At 41.2% G+C, this 23,911-nt stretch overlaps 1 protein-coding gene across 4 annotated transcripts; it reads left to right on the top strand.

Moving 5' to 3' along the window:
- The first annotated feature begins 1,277 nt into the window (after positions 1–1,277).
- LOC140733608 (protein FAM167A-like) lies at positions 1,278–19,435 on the top strand. Of its 4 annotated transcripts, XR_012100322.1 has the most exons (5): positions 3,280–4,388; positions 4,545–4,759; positions 9,839–10,235; positions 12,631–13,083; positions 18,800–19,435. XR_012100322.1 is itself a non-coding variant. In XM_073057176.1 (4 exons), exons 3-4 carry the CDS (start codon positions 9,867–9,869, stop codon positions 12,892–12,894), a joined length of 633 nt encoding a protein of 210 aa, XP_072913277.1. In that variant the 5' UTR covers positions 1,278–2,856; positions 4,545–4,759; positions 9,839–9,866; the 3' UTR covers positions 12,895–19,435. The 4 variants fall into 4 exon arrangements, 3 of the variants coding, with proteins under 3 accessions (XP_072913277.1, XP_072913278.1, XP_072913276.1); XM_073057176.1 differs by lacking the exon at positions 3,280–4,388 and adding an exon at positions 1,278–2,856 and having other exon boundaries at positions 12,631–19,435; XM_073057175.1 differs by having other exon boundaries at positions 12,631–19,435.
- Positions 19,436–23,911: the final 4,476 nt, after the last annotated feature.

The following is a 23,911-nucleotide window of genomic DNA, read 5'->3' as shown; positions in this document are numbered from 1 at the left end:
AATTCTCCTTCCTTGAATAGTGACTACCTCAAAGATAAAATATGGGCGGCAGCAAATGGCTTAAGATGGAGTTTATTTAATAAAATGATTATAACACTTCCCAGGAGAGCATTGTAATAGTCAAATTTTGAGTGACAGGACTCAGGATGATAGTTATAATGGCTAATGAGCTGACATAAAGTGGAGTTGTAACATATATGAATGTAAATGGTTTGCTGTGATGGAAAATGCGTAAGACTGGAAGTTCACCTCATGTTTTAAAAATAAGATGATAAGAATGCAAATACGCCAAGCAGAGTAATGGAACTGTTGCAAGAGCTTAATGAAGGATTTCATCAAGGAAATTGTTACAGCCCATTTGAGACTCAATATCCAAAATCACATACAAGATGCTGGAGGAACTCAGCAAGTGAGGCAGCATCTATGGAAATGAATAAATAGTTGGCATTTTGGGCCGAGTCCCTTCATCAGGGCAAAAAGAAGAAGCCAGATTAAGAAGGAGTATAAGCTGGAAGCCAGGTGGGTGGGGGGGAGGGAGGGGATGAAGTATGATGCTGGCAGGTGATAGGTGGAAAAGGCAAAGGGCTGGAGAAGTAGGAATCTGATAGAAGGGGAGAGTGAACCATGGGAGAAAGGGAAGTGGAAGGACTCCAGGGGTAGATGACAGGCAGGTGAGGTGAAGAGATGAGATATGAGTGGGGAATTTGCCATTGGGATTCAAGAGGAGTGTCAGAGAAAATGAGCCAGATATTTTCAGCATACGCGAGGAACAGGGCTTCCCAGCTTTTTTTTCATGCTATGGACGAATGCCATTAAGCAAGGGGCCTGTGGTTCCTAGCTTGGAAACCCCTGATGAATCAGATGACCCCCATGGCTGCAGATGATGCCTGGTTTTGCATTACATCCTTGTTATTAAACAGCAAAATTGGTAACAACCTCTGTAGTACATTTTGCATGGTTAATCATGGTAATCCAGACAGTACTAATACTGATTTACTGCTTCTCAATAGGAAATCCTATTTTGCAATCTATACCACTTTGATTTTCCAAATTCCAGAATCTGATGAAAATCTAAGGCATTTATTACTACTGTAAAAGTATTAAACTTTGTTGCATGGGATTTTAATAGTACACTGGTTATAATCACTGCTTAATAGTTTTCTGGTGCTCAAATGTTAGTTTTATATTTGTGGATTTTTATTCCCTCACACTAAATATTACAGCATTCAACAGGTTTTTCTGAATTTGTGGTTTATTTAAAAAGTTCATGACATTGCAATATCACTTTAACATTGTAATTAAGAATCAATTGTCATTTCCTTTTATTTTTCTATGTACAAGTGTTTCTCAAAAATTGTGGCTTTTACTCCCAGGTTTACAGCTTGTGAGAATATTTCCATGTGATGTCGTCATAGCAGTTTGACACAAAGAATACAATGGGTGGCGGAGCCCATTGACGGGGAAGAGCGAAATCCAGACCAAGCTGATTCCATATTTATGGGTGGCTGCTTTCGTGGTTCAGCCCAGGCAATTAACTGCAAGGTCTCAGCCAGTGTCACCAATGGGGAATGTGAAATAGGAAGCAAAGAGAGAGAGAGAAATCATCTCACTTCAGCAATCTGAGGTACCCATCTGCTTCAAGCAGGCTTCAATTATATCATTGCCTAAGAAGAATGTGGTAACTTGCCTCAATGATTATCATCCAGTAGCACTTACATCCAGAGTGGTGAAGTGTTTTGAGAGGTTGATGATGAAACATATCAACTCCTGCCCGAGATTGGATCCACTCCAATTTGCCTACCAGAGTAACAGGTCCATAGCAGATGGCATCTTACTGGTCCTCTACTCAAACCTAGAACATGTAGACAAAAAAGATGAATACATCAGGATGACTATAGCTCAGCATTCAATACCATCATCCCCTCAAAGCTAATCAATAAGCTTCAAGACCTTGGCCTCAATACAGCCTTGTGCAATTCAATCCTCAATTTTCTCACCCGCAGACCCCAGTCAGTTTGGATTAGTAACAACATCTCCTGCACAATCTCCATCAACACAGGTGCACTACAAGGCTGTGAGCTTAGCCCCCTGCTCTACTCACTTTACACTTACGACAATGTGGCTAAGCACAGTTCCAGTGCCATATTCAAAGTTGCTGACAACACTTCTGTCATTGGCTGACTCAAAGGTGGTGACACATCAGCATACAGGAAGGAGGTTGAAAATCTAGCTGAGTGATGCCATTACAACAATCTCTTACTCCTTTTCAACAAGACCAAGGAGCTGATTATTGGCTTCTGGAGGAGGAAACCAGAGATCTATTATTAACTTTAAGTGCCTCAGTGTTATTATTTTGGAGGACCTGTCCTGGGCCCAGCATGTAAGTGCAGTTAGGAAGAAAACATCTCAGTGTCTCTACTTCCTTAGGAGTTTGCAAAGATTTACCATGAGATCTAAAACTCTGACAAACGCCTATAGATGTGCAGTGGGGAGTATATTGACTGGCTGCATCACAGCCTGGCAGGGGAACACCAATGCCCTTGAATGGAAAATCCTACAAGAAGTGGTGGATATGGTACAGTCCATCACAGGTAAAGCCCTCCCCAACATTGAGCACATCTACATGATATGTTTTCACAGAAAAGCAGCATCCATCATTAGGGACACTATCACCCAGCACATGTTCTCTTCTCATTGTGCCACCAGGAAGAAGGTACAGGAGCCTCAGGATTCACACCACCAGCTTCAGGAGTAGTTATTACCCCTCAACCATCAGACTCCTGATTCTATTGATTTTATTATAATCATTATTCCATTGTGGATTATTGAGTATGCCCACAAGAAAATGAATCTCAGGTTTGTATATGGTGTGATATATGAACTTAGATAATAATTTTACTTTGTACTTCAGAATAGTTAAAAATAGGAATTAAGCAAACTGATCCTAGGCAGCTGCAGAGATACAACATTTGTAATGAACCATAGAACATTATCACAGCACAAAAACAGGCCTTTTGGCCCTTCTTGGCTGTGCCAAACCATTTTTCTGCCTAGTCCCACTTGACCTGCACCTGGACCATATCCCTCCATACACCTCTCATCCATGTACCTGTCCAAGTTTTCCTTAAATGTTAAAAGTGAGCTCGCATTTACCACTTTATCTGGCAGCTCATTCCATACTCCCACCACTCTCTGTGTGAAGAAGCCCCCCCCCCCCATGTTCCCTTTAAACTTTTCTCTCTTCACCCTTAACCCATGTCCATTGGTCTTTTTTCTCCCCTAACCTCAGTGGAAAACGCCTGCTTGCATTCACTCTATCTATACCCATCATAATTTTATATACCTCTAACAAATCACCCCTCATTCTCCTACGCACCAGGGAATAATGCCACGTCAAGCATCCAAGAGCAAGGTTTAACTTTAACGAAACATTCATTATTTTGAGCAACAAATTCAGTTTATTTCCAGGTGTGTAGCTATCCCTTCATTATCAGCTCCATCCACTGGTAAATTAGTGCTTTCTGCAGGATGGTGTTGAATTACATTGCAGAATATATTCCATCCATTAAAAGAACGTGTCATTTAGAAAAAGAAGATAAAACATTCCCACTACAGTTAAGCGAATGATTCAGCCACTTGGACCAGACACTTAGGCTTATTCTCAGAAAGTACAGTACGGTATTCGTTAATGTTAGGCAGAGCAGCCATTCGGGAACTTCATCAGATTCAGATCCAACTTGGGATAAGTCAGGGCCACGGTTCCACTTCCTTCTGTATAAATCTGTGAAAGTGGGAAATGGAAGTGATTGGATAAATTGTTACCTACTTAATATCGTCCATTTCACTCTTCCGCCATGCCGCTTACAAAGGACGAAAACATGTCAAAATTTCAGAGCAGAACCGGATAGAAATTTGTATGGAAATATATAGGTCCAAGTGAACAGGATGAAAACTTAAGGAAGATAAAAAGAAAATCGGGAACTAAATTTAACTAATAGTCAACAAGGCATTAAAATCAAGAATCTAAGCTGTTCTTTATTGCCTGCCGAGACCTGCCCTGAAAACCGTTCTTGTGTGCACTGACTCGCCACAACTGGGACAGGCGGTAACATGAAGGCGCTAGGACCCGGGCAGCTGGTGCTGCAATCCCTGTCGGAGTGAGACAGATAGGAGTCTGCACCGCACACACACACAGACGAGGAGCTGAGGAATAACTGGAGCTAAATACCCTCTGCGGTCTCCCGGCAACGGCCCTGACGCAGAAATCCCAGCTCTTTCCCAGGGACTCGTGCTGAGAAGAAGCTCTGGCCGCCGGCTGCGGGTAGTTGGTGCAATCAGAAAGGGGCAACATGGACCCTGGGCTCCTCTCCTTCCCTCAGTAAAAGCAGGTGAGCACACCTTCTGCCTCAGTGCATTCGGAGGGACGTCGGCTTTCTGGCTCTCATGAACAGAATGGTAAATGTGAGAAATGAAGGGGTAGTCCGATTTGCTTCCGTATGTTCTTTTTTTTAACCTGCCTAAACAAAACCTTTCCCGTTTTACAGGATCTAGAGGAGGGGGCAGAGTGAAGGAGTGAGAATTGGCGGGCAGTTTCACCCATGAAACTGTCACACCACCAGAATCTGACATTTCTGATCCATGCCATGTGGGGGCTCACTACAAAGGATTGCCTCCCGCTTTTGCAATAATAGAATCTTAATATTAACCAGCACTCAAAACGAAATATATCTTCGCCAACCGTTTAAGATAGTATTAGCATGTGAGTACAAATATTTCCATGTTAAAGAAAACGAACAAGGGCGATTCATGCCAGTCCTAAATCTTAATAATCTATTTGTAACTAGTTATAGATGTCTGATTGTAAAATTAGATTTAAGTACGTATACCATTCACTGGGGGTAGAACATTCTGTACTTTAAGATTAGAAGAAAATGGCTAAAACGTTAAACAAATATTTTGTTTTGCTTCATGGTAGAAGACACAATACAACAAACCAAAAATAGAGAGAAGCCAATGAACTTAATTGAGGAACTTGAAGTAATTAACATTAGCAAAGTGCAAATAAATGCTCTGTAACTCATGATTTCTAAAAAATCGCTGTATAAATTGGTGATGATCTTCAGGGGAATAAAAATTCTGGGTTTCTTGAATGATTCCAGTAGAATGAAAATCAGTAAACATAATGATGCTTTTCCGGAAAGAAAATAAACCAGAGAGCCTGACATCGGTTATCGGAAAGTGCTAGAAATCGCTATTCACAAGTGGTCACGGCGGTTTTAGAGCATTTTACTGTGTTTGGGTGGAGAAGGCATATTTCATAAAATGAAAATATTTTCATGTTTTGCTGCATCTGGCACCTTTAACGAGGAGGCCAATAAGTGCTGGGTATTGTTCAAAAGTATTTAACGAATAAGGCTTGTGATTTGGAGTAGTAAGACCAGTGAGGACTGATTGGTAGAAAACAAAAGTATGAATAATGCATCATCCTTCGGTTGGCCCATTTTTGCCATATGAATCAGTATACATGGAATTGGCCACAGTGAAAATCTGAAAAATGGAAGATAAGTAAGTTTGAGATGAACCCAGCTGTGAGAAAGATGTAGAGCTTGAGGAACAAACTGGACAGAAATTTCTGTAGGAAGAAGATGGCATTGAGTGTATAATGTGATGAAAAGTAAGATTGTTCTTTTTAGAAAGAAGATTAGAAAAAAAACATATTTTAGAAATGATGACAAACTGTTAAATTGTTTAAAGAGGGATCTGAATGTGTTTACAAATGTATAGATAGATAGGTGCCACTACAGCTGGGAAGGATGTTGGAACTCTGATGCAATGTTAGAATCTTGCTGTTTTTGTACAAAGCTTTACATGGAATCTTGTGTGCGGTTTCTTCTCTTACCCATGGAAAGATGTTGTTCCTTGTTGATGATACACTATAGATTAATTACTGAGATGGAAGGGTTGTTCTGAGGGGAGCAAAAGTGTGGGAATGCCCTTCACTCACTGGAATATAGACAAATAAGTAATGATCTCTGTTAAAAAAATTCAATAAGTGGAATACAGAAAGATTTATAAGCAGAAAATTGTTTTCATAAACTGTATACCTTATTTCAAAAACAATCAATCAGTATTAGTGACTGTACCAGAAAATATTTAAAGTGATTACTTCTGTAGTGTATAAAATCGCATAGAGGTCATTCAGTCCTTCTTACTTATACTAACCCCCCCAGCTGGAACAATTTGACTATTTTTCTGCCTTTTCACTCTTTCTTTTCATACTATTTAAATGTAAATCCTTGTCTATTTGCCTTTTGAGAGTCATTCTACTTTACCATTCGTGAAAATGGAATTAAAAATGTTCCAGGGTCTTTTTCTCTCTACTATATATGATGTTGATTGAAGAGCCTGGCTAATTCAGGTCTAGACACACATTATGAATGAAGGTGAGGAACTGGAGCAATGTGAAGCACAGATTGCAGATCCCTTCAGGAAACAAATTGACAAGAAACCTCAATTTATTATTTGAGAGCAAAATTGACAGATGTTGGAATTCTGAAGTAAAAGCAAGAAGTGCTGGAAATACTCAAGAGAGTTTCTGTCTGCACATACGGCATTCTTGACTTCATTGGTCAGGGTTTTAAGTATAAGAGTAATAAAGTTATTCTGCAGCTATATAAACTTTAGTCAGACTTCACTTGGAGTCTACTGTTAATTCTGGTCACCCCATCATAGGAAAGATGTGGAGAGGGTGAAGAAGAGACTGCCTGGTATAACTGGTGAGAGCTATGCGTATAAGGAATGATAGGACAGACTCCCTAGAACTTCAGAGGTTGATGGGAGACCTAACAGAGGTTTTTTTTATAAATTACGAGAGGCATGAATAATGTAGACAGAATTCTCCCCCCCCCCCCCCCCCCAAGATGGAAATGGCAAAACTAGAGGGCGTACTTTTAATGTTAGAGGAGGGAAGTTTAAAGGTGATGTGCGGGGTAAGTTTTTAAGCAGAGAATGGTAGATGTTTAGAGTGGGTTTCCAAGTTTAGAAGTGAAATTGGGAAGTTTTGGTGGAATTTAAGAGGCTTTTAGATAGTCATAAGAATATGAAGGGGCTGGAGGAATATGAATGATACACAGGAAGAGGATATGTAATATAAGTTGGCATCAAGATAGGCTGTAGGTGGTTTGAAAGAGGAGATAAAGAAGCCATATATGTCAATCTGGAACACCCATCCCTGAACAGAGGGGGTGGGGTACGACACCACCTATCAGCTACTTACAATGCAGTTCTAACATCTCTACACCAGCGTCTCCACAACAGTTCACATCTCCTTTCATTCAAAGATGAGACTAATGACCCTCTCATTACCTCTACGACTCTTAACACAACCCTCATGTGATTGCTATACCATTAAACAACTCACAGAGTTTATAAGCCGGAAAACTACCCGCCATGGATCAGAACTGAAGAAGCCTCTCGGATGAGTGGCGAAACATCTTCTAGACAACCAGCAAGTCCAGTTATCTTGATTTACTGCTGAATGACCTGGATGACTGGGAACTTTCATAGACAAATGAGGACATAATTAGTGCATTAGACTGGTAGGAGTGGATGCCATTCAATATGCAGAAGTATGAAATAACATTTTTCAGATCGAGAATATTAAAAATGATACTGTAAAGGGTAATACCCCCAACAGAGGACACACTAAATAAATCAAAGATAAATGTTTACAAATTTTAAACTGATTAAGCCACTAAAATTCAACAAACCAAGGTCTATCAGCAAATCATAAACACAAGAAAGTCTGCTGAGGCTGGAAATCCTGAATAACACACAAAATGCTGGAGGAACTCAGCAGGTCAGGAAATGAATAAACAGTTTTGGGCTGAGACCCCTCCTCAGGACTGAAAAGGAAGGGGGAAGATGGCAGAATGAAAGGTGGGGGGGGAGGGGAAGGAGGGCTAGCTAGAAGGTGATGGGTAAAGGCAGGTATAATCAACCTCTTAATCAGTGACCTCCAATCCTAACCTGAGCACCTCTGCTTTCAGTGGACTAATGGAAGCCTATTAAAAGCCTACTTAAAATTGAACCTGTGCTAAGTACAGGAGTATCTGAAGCAGAGGGGCTACCTTCAGCCGATTTCAGGCGTGGGTTGACAGCAGACTGTCCGGCAAGTCTCATTCCAGATAATGGATAATATTTAATTGCAGAATAAAGAATTATATGGCAGGCAAACTAAATAGTCAAACAGTGGCCACCTGTTAGAAAAGTAATCAAAAGTGAACGATGCTTGTGTTCTGCAAGGAGCTTGGTCGTTGCAACACCCAATTCTGTAATTCTGACTGCATGATTCCTCCAATCACTAACAGGGTTCGGCGAGCTATTGCCAATGGAAAGCTGATATTGAAGCAGCATTATCAGAACAGGTTTGAAAGATAATTCGGCTGCCCTAGAAAATATGGGATTCCGCTTTAGGGAGAGGCTCAGGACCAACCCCACCACAACCGCTAAAAACTGTTGCTGAAGTTTATCTGCCAGTCATTCACAAATCATTCCTCACCCTCAAATTTATTGAAGCTATGCTCAAGAGATTCAGTGGCAGATTAATTATCTATGCACGCTAAGCATTTAAAACTTTCTCTGTACTTTGTCACCTTGCCTTAAGCTACCAGGTGAATGTATTGTTCACAACCTTACAGGTGGAATATTATTACAAATCACCGTTCAGCAAGAAAGGAATCTAGAAGATGTTGGCCACCTTTAGTTGTTGAGTATTAAATCTGCTTTATGCTTCCTCATGAGTTTTCTTGCTAACAGGTAAATGATGAAATACCCCAGCTGAGATGAAAAGTTTTTTTCTCAATCCTACACTGAAGTTACATCAGCTAATTAACAAAGCACCCCAATAAGTCCCAGTGATGATCTTGTTAATTTATTCTTCTCTTTACATGATTTAAAATAAAACTTCATTTATTTCTAAATTCCGCCAACTTGTTCTCTTTTAAGTATTCCTACATTTGTCACTGGAAATTTCCTTGGCGACTCTCAATTGTCCAGCAAGTCCGGATAGTCATTAATCTGAGCTTCTATTGACCTTTAGATAAAGTCAGTGTGCTTAATGGGAGGGTGCTCAAGTAAATTCCTGGCATCCATAAACGTCCTGGTGTTTTTTATTCCAACGTAATGGCATCACAGCTTCCTGGCAGGAATACTCAGCCACATGGAAGGCGTTTACCGCCCGCAAGTTTAGAGCCCAGGTTTGCTATTGCAATCGCATCAACAATGACAGGTGGTAAACAAGTGTGCTGAGTCAAACAACAGAATATTCAGTTTACTGTTGGGACTATTACAATGATGAATGAATTCTGTCCATGGTGGATTTTGTTGTTCGGTTAAGACAGGCAACCTGCAGCTGAGTGTTTGTGTACTGAGTCTGTGGCCTGCTGGGCACTAAAGGAAACAGGCAGAAACAGCAGCCATCTGTGTGTAGGTTCAAAAATTGGAATGTGTTTCCATTACTCATGACTATCAGAACTTGATGTCAGAAAACAATCTTCAAAAACGGAAAGGTGTCACTATAAAAAAGGTTATGTTATTTAACATCTTTAGATTTTGAGTTTTCTTTATATTGAGCATTATAAAAAATATTTATACACTGAATGATCATTATTAATGCTATATTTTATGATTCTTTACAATCCAAATAAAATTAGTTCTTAAGGTAGTCTTGTTTACTTCAATAATAATCCCATAAATTGAGGAATTTTAACGTTGGAACTTCTGAAATGTCTTAATAAGTTAGTTTTTTTTTAAAGTGAGGTTCTGTTCTCTGTTACAGATAACAGCTACGCTGTAAATAAGGCACAATGGCCTCCTGGTCTGTGCCAAAACTTGAAGTAAGTCTTTTCGAAGACGAACAGGACAACCCAGAGAGTCAGACTGATGATCACCTGAGGAGTTTAAAAGCACTGACCCAGAAACTGAGGCTTGAAACCAGGAGGCCTTCTTACCTAGAGTGGAAAGCAAATCTGGAAGGGAAAGACTGGAAAAGCACAAAGCCATTGGATGACCAAGAGCCTGCAGCTACAAAGAAGCCCAGTGAGGACCCCAGCAACTTCAAGCAAGCACAAAAGCAACTCAGTGAGAATTCTGACAAGGATAGGAGCTTGACTCCAGGGAAATTCAGTGACTTTGAAAATATTGACCAGGCATTGAACTGGCTCAGGAAGGAATTGGTAAGCTTAAATACATTCTCTTTCATTTTCCTTTTCTGTTTCTCCTCAAGGTTATTTATTACTGAAATTTGAATAATACTTGGGCAAATTGATTTTCTTACTTTTTTTTTGTAAATGGCAAACTTCAAATCTTGGCAGTTTAAATTTTTACCTGAACAACTTGTTTACTGTGAGATCAACTGTAAAGCAGGCTTCTGTGTCTTGAGCATAATGCACGTGCCTTAAGCCAGCTCAGGATTCAATCCCCGCTTTAAAATAAAGCTCACTTTGCCGAAGAGATATCACATCAAAGGTGCTTATCCCATGGCATCATGGAAGGGATGATAGTTTTAACAGAGCGTCACCACACACTCTCACACACCTTGTGATCAAGAGCAGTTCTTTTCACAGCAATTGATTGCTACTGGCAACAGCCATTTCTTTAAAGCACAATACTGTCATTTACCAAAAGCTGAAGCGGATAAAGTTTTAACCCACGGGGAAATAGAGTTACAGGATTCAGATAAGGAAGACAATATGAGGCCAGTGATGAGAACAGCTGTGATCATACTGAATGGGTGAAGACTCCAGGGCCATCTAACCTGATCCTCCTCTTTATTTACCTGAAAATTTACACAATAAATGCAAACCATGTAGTAGAAAGAAGGTGTCTTTCTCCCAGACAGAGCTGTGATCTTTCATTTGCTGATATTAGCTATCTTATTTTATTGCAGTTGTGGGGGCTGAATTATTTTTATATTCAGTTTTTAGTCACCTTAATTTTCTTCACCCACCCCCTTTGTCATCTTGTTTACTTCAATAATAATCTCATAAATTGAGGAATTTTAATATTGGAACTTCTGAAACATCTTAACAAATTAGTTTTTTTTAAAAACTAATATCTCTTCATATCTTTGACTGGTGCTAGGGAAAGTTGAGAGAAAAGCTGCAATTATGATGCTTGTGAAGGGGAAAAACGGAATAATATTTGAGAGCTAGAACTTGGGGCGGCACAGTCACGTAGTGATTAGCATAACGCTCTAACAGCGCCAGCGATGCTGGTTCATTTCATCCTGCTGTCTGTGAGGAGTTTGCACACGCTCACTGCGACTGTGTGGATTTCCTCCCACATCCCAAAGACATATGGGGTTAGGGGGTTTATTGTTCACGCAGGCGTAATTGGGCAGCGCGGGCTCGTTCAACTGTAAGGGCCTGACATTGTGCTGTATCCCTGAATGAAAATAAAAGCTGGTGGTAGGTGACAAGAGTAGCAACGGCTAACTCTGACAAGTGAAAAATCAAGAATGAAGAAAGAAAGAAGTATTGAGAGCGAAGAAAGTATCCGTAAAGCACATAGAAGTACACCATTTAGAATCGCAGCCTTCTGTACAGTATACCGGGGCATTGACCATTAACATCATATCTGTCAGTTACAATCAGATATCAACAAACGACTGAAATGGGTAGCAATATAACTGAGTTTGCATATTATACTGATGCAAATTTTAGTCTAGAGTAATACATCCTATTTAATGACATTGTTAATTTGACATTGTAATTAGTTTTTGTGGAATTCTTTGCCACAGGCAGCTGCGGAAGCCAAGTCTTTGTGAATATTTAAGGGAGAGGTTAATAGATTCTTGATTGGTTGGGGCATGAGAGGACACAGGGAGAAGGTAGGAGATTGGGACTGAGAGGTAAAATGGATCAGCCATAATGAAATGGCAGAGCAGACTCGATGGGCCAAATGGCCTAATTCAGCTCCAATATCTTATTGTTTATGGTCTTATTTGATTACATTTTTGGCAATAGACAGTAAATACAATTGCAATTCGATTACATTCCTAAAGTTAAATATCTAAAAAGATAAGTTGTTGATCTGTGAAACTTAGTTATCTTCATCAACAAGAAGTCAGCTAGACAGAGAGGCATGGAACAAGAAATCAATGCTTTTAAGAAGGTATTTGCTACAAAGCAATTGTTTGCTGAGTGAATAATATCGGTGGGCTAGGCAAGAAGGTTTCACGTTGTTATAATTACTCTGGCTTCAATTCCATCTGTCCTTAAATTTGACATAAGAAAATATACAAAGGCCATCAGCCTTTTTTTGATGACATATTTATTAAAAGTGAAAAGTTAAATTATTTCTGGGCATACTTCCCAATTTTTTTTGTCAGTTACTGCATGTAAACTAGAATTTACTATATAAATTATGGAAAATCTTCAACACTCCTCAGACCTATCTTCAGTGAAGCAGTGTAACTATGCTACCGCGGCAACTAACATTGTAATGGCTGTTTTGCCAAGTACACCAAGCCAGAAAATGTGCCTGTTTGCTAATGCAGTATTCATGTGTTTTTGCTGCTTGTTACAATAATAATCCACAGAGTTTTTGTTTAAAACAAAAAAAAAACAGACAGAAATGCGTCTGCAAGACCAACAGCTGGCCAGGCAACTGATGCGCCTTCGCAATGAAATCAGCAAGCTGAAGATTGAGCAGACCTGCCACTTGCATCAGCGGATGCTTAACGATGCCACCTATGAGCTGGAGGAGCGGGATGAACTGTCGGATTTGCTCTGTGACTTCCCAGTGACCAATGCCTTCTCTCTGTCGGCTCCTCTCAAGCTCATCGGCGTGACTAAAATGAACATCAATTCTAGGCGGTTTTCTTTGTGCTAAGAGCACCATGTATTGTTTAACTGTATTTAACAGCTGAATAAGACTGAATAGTTTTACCTTTTCTGATTTTTTTCCCCAATGTTTTGCTTTCCCCTTTACTCTATTTCCCCGTTTCCTCCAAGCTTCTCCCGATGACAGCAATTCTTGGTGTGGTAGTTCTCCGTGAGTAACAGGAATGACCTTTGCAGGGTGAGTATCAGCAGGTTACGTGGTTCAGTCCTCTCCTTGTAATCGAGGTGCAGATCAGAAACATGGGGACCTCAAAAAGATTATCATACTCTTTTTATCCAGGCATGCTACAGAAAGTCACTTTGCCTTATTTGGGGATCCCTTGATCAAACACAGGACTCTGTTGGTCATCAGACCTGAAGTCTCTTCAGTATGAATGTCAAAGAGAGTTTCCCAACCTAAGGTTCATGGACCCCTTGCTGAATGGTATTGGTCAATGGCATAAAAAAGGGTTGAGAACCCCGGTCTAAAAGCACTTTGACTTCAATTCTTCTCAACTTCAGCAACTTAGGAAATCATGTGTTATACTCCCTCCCTTTAGTTTTTACCAATTCCTGTCAGCTGGAAAGGTTACCTGCCGTGACCAATGCTGTGCCACTACCACTGGAAAATAATTCACCCAACCTGAGACTGTCAATCCAGTTACAAAAACAGAACATTCTGGAGCCACTCTGTGCATCAGGCAGCATCTGCGGAAAGATACTCTTCAAATCAGAACTGGGAAGAGGGAAAAACAAGTTTGCTTTAATTTGCAGAGAAGGCAAGGAGAGCGGGGTAAATGGAGTAAAATGAGTATCTGTGATTGGCTGACACTGGAAAACTCAAATGCAGATTCGGTGAACACTCTGTGGAGTATCTGTATTCAGTCCACAGGCGTAATCCTCAGTTTCCTGTTGTGTGGCACTATTGCCTGTGGTTTCCTGCACTATTTGGAGCAAGGCCCACTGGAAAATTAGAACAACACCTCAGCTTTGGAACGTGCACACTGGGTAGCCTTTCACACTCAGTATCGAATTGCTTAATTGCAGGTAGCTTGCTTTCACTGTCCGCATCAGAACCGCTATTTCTGTTCTAAGTCATCAATCAGTGACATTGGCTCCATTTCTCCTCTCTCCATGGTCACCTCCTGACTTGCTGACCATGTCCAACAAACCTGCAACATTTTATTCTCCATTGCTTGTCCCGTCACTGTCTGACTGCTGCCATTAACCGACAGACCATTACTCATCTCCATGGCAACCCTGACCTCACCCTTTCACAATTATTCTCTTACTTCTATCTATTCCCACCCCCATGTGCCCACCACTTCACTGCAACTTCAGACCTGTGTTTCTCTATTTCCTGGTCCTCGGGTAGGGCATTGGACCTGAAATGTTAATTCTGTTCATAATTTCACTGATTCTGCCTGACTTTTCGAGTGATTCAGCAGTTTCTGTTTTTATTTTAGATTCCCCATATTTGTATTTTTCCATTATCCAGTTTGTTATTGTTTCAGCTGCATTTGCCTCTCAATTAAGGTATAGGACACCTAAAGGCAGCTGAGGCGCCACCAGTGCCTTATGAAGCCTTACTTTTATAAGGCCTTACCAGTGCTGAAGCTTTATAACGTACTGGTGAAGCCTCACGAAGCGTTGTTAGCAGTTTTGGACCCCTTATTTAAGAAAAGATGTGCTGACAGTGGAGACGGTTCAGAGGAGGTCACGAGAATGATTCTGGTTTATCGTATGAGGAGCCATTCATGGCTCTGGGCCTTTACTTGCTGGAATTAAGAAGAATGAAGGGGGATCCCATTGAATCCTATCATGCTGAAAGGTCTGGATAGAGTGGATGTGGAGAGGATGTTTCCTATGGTGGGGAGTTTAAGACCAGAGGGCACAGCATCAGCATAGAGAGGGGCATCCATTTAGAACAGAGATGAGGAGGAATTTCTGTAGCCAGAAGATGGAGAATCTGTGGAATTTGTTGCCTCAGGTGGCTGTGGAGGCCAGGTCATTGGGTGTATTTCAGACAGAGGTTGATAAGTTCTAGATTAGTCATGGCGCGAAAGGTTACGGGGAGGAGGCAGGAAAATAGGGTTGAGAGGGAAATGGATCAGCCATGATGAACGGGGAGCAGACTCAATGGGCAGAATGGCCTAATTTGCTACAATGTCTTATGATCTTATGGTCCTGATATCCATGAAGCGTTAGGCTTTTAGTGAGCATGTAGCCAGTGGGACAAATCCTAATGAATTGTAGCATTTTGAAGATTCTGATGCCCCATCCTATATGAGTCTCCTTTGAAATTCATGCAGAGTTGTTCATATCTCTTCCCCACTGATAGGAGAAACACGGCTTGGAAACTGGGTAACATGGTGCTTTATTTTCCACCGGTATTCAAACCGAGGTTTGAATCAGCTCAAAGTTCCAAACATTTCCAGGTTAAGTCATGGCAGTTCATGAATATGGATTCAACACTTCTTGTTGTTAAGTCAACCTTACAACCCCAACGCAAGTTCCACACCATTTCCCCATGACCTATTGAAATGGCAGGCAAACCCTGGACTTCTTGTCCTGAGTGAGCTTGTCATAGGAGTACACAGACCTGGGGGGCCTCGAGTTAAAATATATAACCCACTCCTCAGATTACCCTCAAAGCCTACAATGTTAGCCCAGTGCTTAGTGTAATGGTTTACAGTCACCCCCAGGTTCAGTTCCGCTACAATCTGTAAGGAGTCTGCACATTCTCCTCATGGCCGCGTGTGTTTCCTCTGGGTGCTCTGGTTTCCTTCCGCATTCCAAAGATGTACAGGTTAGTAGTTTAATTAGTCATATGTGTGCAATTGAGCAGAGTGGGCTCATTGCCATATCCCTAAGTAAATAAACTCCTCCAAATGCTGCCATCACTCCCTGAACCCTACATCTCTACCCGAACCCTTGCTGAAATGCCCCCTTTCTCTTCCCCACTTCTACTACTGCTGCTATCAATCCCTCTCCAAGAACATGTAGTCTCCCTGGTCTCACCAGCCCCTCCCAAACACCAAGTCGACCTCCTCCCCACCCCCCATCCAGTCCCCATAAACAGATGAAAGAGGCAATGGAGCACCATTAGCAGTGGAGAATGCCAGCCTCCCCGCTCCTCCTCCCTGTGCGCCTGTAGCCAACCTCCAAAGAACAGACTATCAGCTTGCACAAATTCAAATTCAGTCCAAAATAGTCAATAGTAATTTGCATGGTGAACAAGGTAAAGTCCCTTGACAGATCGCTGAAAATCCCCCACACGCTTTTAAAAGCCTGGTAAGAAACAGTAGCTTGACGTACAACACTTTGGACCAATCGTGTGATAGGTCACTGCTCCGTTCAGCTACCACAATCCTGCACAGTGAGTTCCTGATTGCCAGTATGGCAACCCTGAGAAGACTGCAAGTTGAGATTTTAATTTTTTTTCAACTATTCATTTTTTGTGATGTGGGGAATCACTGGCAAAGCCAATTTTTATTGCCCATCCTTCATTGCTGTGGAGAAGGTGGTGGCGTGTTGCCTCCTTGATGGACTGCAGTCCTGAGGAAATTGCTGTTGTGGAGGGAATTCTGGGACTTAGACCCAGCAATGACATCGGAACTCCTACATTTCCAAGTCAGAGTGGTGTGTAAATTGGAGAGGGAAGTAGATTTGCTGCCGTTTCTATGTGGTTGATGTTCCTGTCCTCCTTGTTGGTAGGGGTCAGAGAAAACCATGGGAAATCCTAGGATGTAGTCATATGACTGCTGGTATGAATTTTGTAGTCATGTGACTGCTGGTATGTTATCTAAGACCATGTTTAATCAATGACTAGAAGTCATTTGCTTATCCTAAAGTAATCTCTGATTACACATAGTAAAACTGTCATGGGGAGTCCAATAATGGGGCAACTACTTTTATACATGTCCCATCCCCAACAACCTTATTAGCTTTAACCCTTTAAAGACAATCACATTCAATTTCAAAGTAAACATTTTTTAAAAATTGAAATTTAACAAAGTTGATGCACTACAATTATTTAAAAAGGAATACTGTATACGTAAACTTCTGAGCTGCTGGAAAATGATCCCAGGAGATGTGCAGTCAGGAAGACGTTACAGCCTAAATACAGCACTATGAAATAGTGGGTTCATGCTCCCAATTCCCCAAAGAGAGAGTTTCTCAAACTGATCACATCTTTGATATCAGATGCTAGGTGGAAGGAAGACATAACTATCTGAACAGAGTGAAAATCAGAGGTGGATTATTCAACAATTGCATTTGTTTTAATTAATACTTCTGCCTCTCTTACTGTCCCCACATCTGCTGATTGAAAACAATGCCCGCTGCAATCTGAGGGAACTTCAGTGTGCTAAAAAGCTATGGCCACTGTGTCTAAATGTAAATATTAAAGCTATTGTTGTGGGACATTGTAAAACCATAATGACAACTAAAGTACTTATTTATAGTCTTAATATTGCTGCAGAACAAGATGGGGAGCGATTTGTGCACTGTTCTTGTGACAATCACCCTCCCTGAGTCAGAAGGCAAAGCCCAAAACAATAGCTGGAGACAAGACAACATCGGCCAAGGCTAAGAGGGTTTATGTGATACTTTAAATTGCCTGTAGAATGGGATTTAGATTTGATATGAAGGTGGGAAGGAAAGGAAACATGAAGTACTTTAAGACCAAATATTGGTCCTTTGACTTAGTTGATATTCTCTGAACCGTTAAAGGACCTCAATGTGGTTAGAATTTTCACTTTCACCTGCCAGGGTTAGGGAAATAAATTTGCCTGGGAAAAATGGCCCCATTGTTCTGAAATCTATCTTTAGGATATTGTAATCAAAGATATGGGAACAGTGTTTGTCAGTAACACCAAAAGAAAACAGCCCTCACAGATCCTTCAGTGGGTCTCCTCTGTTTGATACTATTTGACAACAAGGAAGACATCAGGCAAGCTGATTAACCAATTATATTGTGGGTTTCTCAGATGCAATAAAGCAAAATCATTGTAGCAGTCACAAACTAAATAATACAATGCCTGTCTGAATGGAACAGTGGGAAAACTGACCGAAGTTTTACAAGACCAGGGAGAATGGGAATCAGATTCTTCAATAGCCAAAACAGAAAAAAGAAATCTGTAAAATAATTAGAGTATTTGCATATCAATCCTGAAAGAACAAGTCACCACTTTAGTCAATCACTATTGTTTTGTTGTTTTGCTGATAAGGCCATCTGTAATTTCTCTACCTGGGATATTGAACATGTTCTTTTAAAATTTAGGGAAATATGTTTAATTCCATTTAGGATCCACCCCCACTCCACCTATAGTTTTCTCCCTGCTTCTAACAACAGCCAGTTATCCCAGAAGTGGTTCCATTGTTGCCAACAGCCATCCATTCCCTTACAATCAGCTTTGCATCATCCATTGGCCTTGGCAGACTACTGAGCAATCTAGGCAAGTCCAATCCTCTTGTGCAATATCAATCAGAACTTCCAGCAGCGGCATTTAAAGCTTATTAGAAAACAATTGGAGATTTTAAAAGAATTCTGTCTTTCCTGGAGTTTATGGCTTGGTACCACACCACTGAAACCCTGGCAGAAAGAACTCACACACTGAATTCTGGAGAAACTCTACAGGGCAGGCAATGGAGAGAAATGAGCAGTCGATGCTTTAGGGCTGAGATCCTTCATCAGGTCTTGGCCTGGAATGTTAACTGCTCTTTTCCTTCTGTAGATGCTGCCTGACCTGCTCAGTTCCTCCAGCATTTTGTGGGAGTGTGTTGCCCCAGAATTCCAGTATTTGCAGAATCTCTTCTGTCTCCATGGTAGAAACAAAACTGAATAGGAGCTGATTAATGCTTGCCTTCTGCAGTCAATCTAGTTTTGTGCCTTTGCATTCTTTTATTGTCAGGATGAAAGTGGACAGAAGCACAGATGGTCTTTTTCCAAGTTGGAAGAAGCTGATGCCAGCCTTATCTGTCACTGCCAAAGAGGAGAAAGTGTGAGTGAATGAAGCCAACTAGATTTCTCCCACTCCTTTGGAAGGGATGCCTTGTGTATATAACTATTCCTGGAACTAGACCAGGGTGGGAGGGGCTTCCTCTGAATTACAGATTTTTAAAAATCCAAAGGAACTCAGCAAGTCAGTGCAGGTATTACAGAAATAATGTAATTCAGAGAAATTCAAAGGACTGGTGTTGTTTTAACAGAAGAATGTCAAGAAGTGCCCAATAGCAAACACAGTCTGACTGATCATGTTGTAGCATCATAACAAGCTGCTGGGTGTGTGCAGCCGCAGTATTATATGAGAGATTGTATTTGTTTGCTTGAAGACTGAATAGATGCCCAACAGCATTGTCTCACAGCTGCTTCTGTTCTTCTGATGACAGTAATAACCATTGGCTCTATGTCGGAAGAATATGAATGTGGATTAGGCAGAATATGATCATATTACTAATTTCTGAATGGGAGCAGGATACTACCCTTGACAGTAGCTATTGCTTTGTTGTGGCAGTTTCAAAATTAATAAAAATGTAAAAAGGGAAAACCGAGGAGTTGTCTTCATTGATTTAAGAACACTGGTGATCATGTTCTTCATAAATGGGGAAAAACGAGGGGTGATGTCAGCGGATTGCTGTCCCTTGTTGGACACTTCACAAGCTCCAGGGTCGAACCAGCAGTTGCTCTCGCACTGCTTGTTGGACCTGCTGGAGTTATCAGAGGAACATCGACAGTACTCTTGGTTCACTCACCCGGCACCTTCAACATGTTCCCCAATCCGTAGAGTGATCTTCCTGAATGCAAGTTCTTCAGGATCTCTCAATGTGTTGGAGATTTTGTGGATTCACGTTCCCACCTTAATTTTCATTACTCAGGTATTGAGATTGTTCAAAGGTTCATTTATTATCAAAGTATGCAACTATGAAATTCTTCTTCTCCAGATAGCCATGAAACCAGGAAAGAAAAGAATGGCAGCATAGTCATCAACCCCCAGATCCCTCCTCCCCGCACAAAAAAACAATCAAAAATGGAACAGGCACATCAATCCCCAAATCCCCCTGCCCCACCCACAAAATCCCTCCTCCCCGCAGGTGAAAAATACAGAATATAAAAAATTATAAGACTGTGGGGGGGGGGAAGTCTATAGTCCAAGTCCACATCCAAAACACAGAAAACCTGGGTAACATTCTCTGAGCACAGCAGAAGGCCTTTCCTTCTCCAGTAGCGATTGATCCCACCAGTGACCAAAAGACAGTTTCTCCTCTCTATAGCAGATTGATCCCAGCAGCAATCAAAAGGCAGTCTCCCCTCTCTGTAGTAGAGCAATCTCTCCCCTCTCTGCAACTTCTGAGCTGAGTTCCACAAGAAAAAGGTCATTGTAATGGGTCATTGCAGCAATAGGTCATTGTACTAATTGTTTAGCTCATCACCACACTCCCACACTCAGACCATACTTGCATTAATATCAAAAAATCTGTGCGTTCCAAAGATTCACAACTCTCTGGGTGAAGAAACTTCTTTGTCCTGAATGCCCAACCCTTATTTTAACTTTATGACCCCATGCCCTTGGTTCTTAGATCCTCAGCCAAAGGAAATATCATTTGTGTATCTACATCCTTGCCAATATGAATTTTTTTGTTTCACTTGGCTGCATTTCATGTCAAAGATTAACACCAATTCACTGAAAACAATGCCAAAAGCATAAACTAAAGTCTTTTGTGAGAGGTTTCAAGGAGGGTTCTGGGAGAGAAAGAGGTTGCTGGAGGGACAGAAACTTAGTGAGAACATTTTGGAGCTCAGGCCAAGGGCCTAGTTGCCATAGCTACAGTGGTCACTATTGAAATGAAGGGCTTGGAGGATACCAATAGGAAGAATGAAATTGTTTAACAACCTTTTCAATCTGCCAAAATGTTGTGCAGAATTGACCCCAGATCAGGCCACCCCCATTCTTCCCCCCAACACACATAAGATGACGCAAGTAGCTGAAGTCAGAGTGTAATAGCTCCAGTGTAGCTTCTACCTGAAGAGATTGTTTCAGGCAGCAGTGCTTGCAGTTTATTGCAAGAAACACATTTAATCCATAAGCAGGAAGGATATCCTGGGCGTCAGCCTGGTGAGGTGCTGACCCAGAGAGGACAACCAGGCAGAGAGGAGCCAGGTTCATCCTCCATCACCAGTTCACAGAAACATGAAAAAGACACCCACCCTTAAAAATTGACTCCCCATGACAGATTTATAAAATTCTTCCACTGGGAACAAAAACCTCCACTCTTAGCAGGGAAGTTCAAACGCTTTTCTAAATGTTCTCTTCTGCCTTCTCACACCAGTTGTTAACGTCTGTCGAAGCAGGGGAAGACCGGAATGGATGTAGGAAAAGCATTAAGTTTCTTGAGGGGAATAAAATAAATCCCAGAAGGGGGAAACCATCATGCTATGGAACAATGCCAGAAAAAAATGTTATGTTTTTGCAAGGTAACTCAAAATAACCTCTCCATAATGATAAATATCCACTCCTCAATGCTGGTACACATTCCCCTACATTCACCCCTTCCACAACCCCACTGACTGTTACCAGCCCCATTCTCCAATAGCATCCATACAGATCAAGCCTAAAACCTTTTTACAACACGCAATTCACTTCATCTCCTCCAGTGGGCTGGCGAGTTGTCCTCTCAGGGTCAGGCTGACACTGAGGATATACTTCCTGCTTATGGATAACGTACACGGAATTAAATGAGTTTTACTTGTTAAATTCTCCAAAAAGCACACTACTGGTCTGAGCACTTTGGTAGATGGGTTGACAGCCTCCTGTGAGCCTAGACCGTCAGGTGCAGAGTGAGATTGTGCCCTTAGTGGCCACACAAGTGACACCTAACTGATGGGCTCTGGGTAATGCTCCGCATTTTGTACGACGGCCTCATGGCAGCCATGCTCTGGGAAGGACTTAAATTACAGTTCAGGCTGAGTTAATCATTAGGTGCACATCTGGCAAGGAAGGAAGTGTCTGGCCCATTTGTGAGGATCCCCACCAGAACTGTTTGATCTGGTTTGGAGATTGGTGCAAATTCACATGGAAATGATTGTTAATATGATTTAATCCAGATTACGGCTCTTAGATTGCACAGCTCTGAAAAAAAAAACTAGGAGTACGTGAGAAAGAAGAACATGCATTCCCAAGGTGACATGCACAAAAATTTTGTTGGCATATAGTCATATCCCTCAATTCTTGAAACCACTCCCATAATAACAAGATACATAATCCTTACTGCTAAATAAAACAGCATTTTGCTTTACAACCCGAGAGCAGTGAGTTGGGTGATACATATTAAAATTCTCACAGCCCTGGAGTACACATCAGTATCTGAAGAGTAAGCAGTTACAATAACAGTACTATTTAGAAATTATGTTATTTTTCATTTGTTCTTTTATAAGTCTAATATTAATATTTTTTGAAAATGGTTAACTTATTTCCAACCTGTCTCTATTATACGTACTTTAATTAATGGGTAAAACAATGATGCAACAAATGCACAAATATGCAACATGACTCAACATGTTTCCTTAAAGTCCATAATTATTGTTACTAGTTCATTAATCAATGATAATCTCTGCTCAAATCTACGTTTGTACAATGGCATGCAAGAGAATATTTTTAAAAGATTATTGTCAATCTGGGCACATGCTCTCTGAAAGGTTTGTCACCCCTGTATCTAGGTGATAGTGTAACATTTCTTCGTGCAGCTTGGTGGGACAAACTCACAAGCATTGATACAAAATGCAAATACAAACATGATCCTCACCCTCCTGAAGATTGATGTGCGCCATGACAATGAATGGAGTGGAAACGTGAGCCTGATCTTCCACGGCATGTTAATATGGGGTCATTACACTGCTCACTCTGCTTTGTCTGTCTTTAAGATGTGAGTTCTGTAGGGATAATGTCAAGTGTCACTAATCAAGTCAAGTCACTTTTTATTGTCATTTCAACCATAACTGCTGGTACAGTACACAGTAAAAACGAGACAATGTTTTTCAGGACCTTGGTGCTACATGAAACAATACAAAAACTACACTGAAACTACATAAAACAACATAAAAACTACACTAGGCTACAGACCTACACAGGACTGCATAAAGTGTACAAAACAGTGCAGGCAGTACAATAAATAATGGGCAGTCCAATAAAGCCAATAGGCACTGTAGAGGGCAGTAGATTGGTATCAGTCCAGACTCTGGATACTGAGGAGTCTGATAGCTTGGGGAAAGAAACTGTTACATAGGCTGGTCATGAGAGCCTGAATGCTTCAGTGCCTTTTCCCAGATGGCAGGAGGGAGAAGAGTTTGTATGAGGGGTGCGTGGGGTCCTTCACAATGCTGTTTGCTTTGCGGATGCATTTACTGCAGGTTACATTGATTTTGGATTACATGGTATTAAAATAAGATGTGTTTACGCATCTTATTCATAGACAACAGTTCTTGGGGGCGGGTTAAAATTCTTGTGAGGAAGGATTGAGCAAAGGAGGAATTTAAAAACCATAACACATAGGACATTAGACTGCTCAACTCATCGAGTCTGCTCCATCGTTTCATCATGGCTGATTTATTATCCCTCTCAACCCCATTCTCCAGCCTTCTCCCTGTAATCCTTGGATGCCCTGACCAACCAAGATCTTATCAACCTCTGCTTTAAATATATTCAATGACGTGGCCTCCACAGCCATCCATGGCGATGAATTCCACAAATTCATTAGTCTCTGGCTGAAGGAATTTTTCCTCATCTCTGTTCTAAATGGATTTCCCTATACTCTGAGGCTGTGCCCTCTGGTCCTAGTCTCCTGCACAAGAGGAAATGTCCTCTTCACATTCACCCTGTCTGAACCTCTCAATATTCGATGGGTTTCCAATGAGATTCCACTCACCCTCCCTCCAGCGAGTACAAGCCCAGAGCCATCAAATGCACCTCATATGTTAACCCCTTCATTCCTAGAATCATTCTCGTGAAACTCCTCTGGACCCTCTCCAA

The sequence above is a fragment of the Hemitrygon akajei genome, chromosome 9, assembly GCF_048418815.1.
Source record: "Hemitrygon akajei chromosome 9, sHemAka1.3, whole genome shotgun sequence".
NCBI lineage: Eukaryota > Metazoa > Chordata > Chondrichthyes > Myliobatiformes > Dasyatidae > Hemitrygon > Hemitrygon akajei.
Note: the sequence above shows the minus strand (reverse complement) of the source record. Positions and strands in the feature narration are given on the sequence as shown.

Bases quoted from the DNA above. Each gene is read 5' to 3' on its own strand.
- LOC140733608 (XM_073057176.1), top strand. From the start codon at position 9,867: ATGGCCTCCTGGTCTGTGCCAAAACTTGAAGTAAGTCTTTTCGAAGAC. The intron at 10,236-12,630 runs GTAAGCTTAAAT...AAAAAAAAACAG, and splicing joins ACTGGCTCAGGAAGGAATTG to ACAGAAATGCGTCTGCAAGA.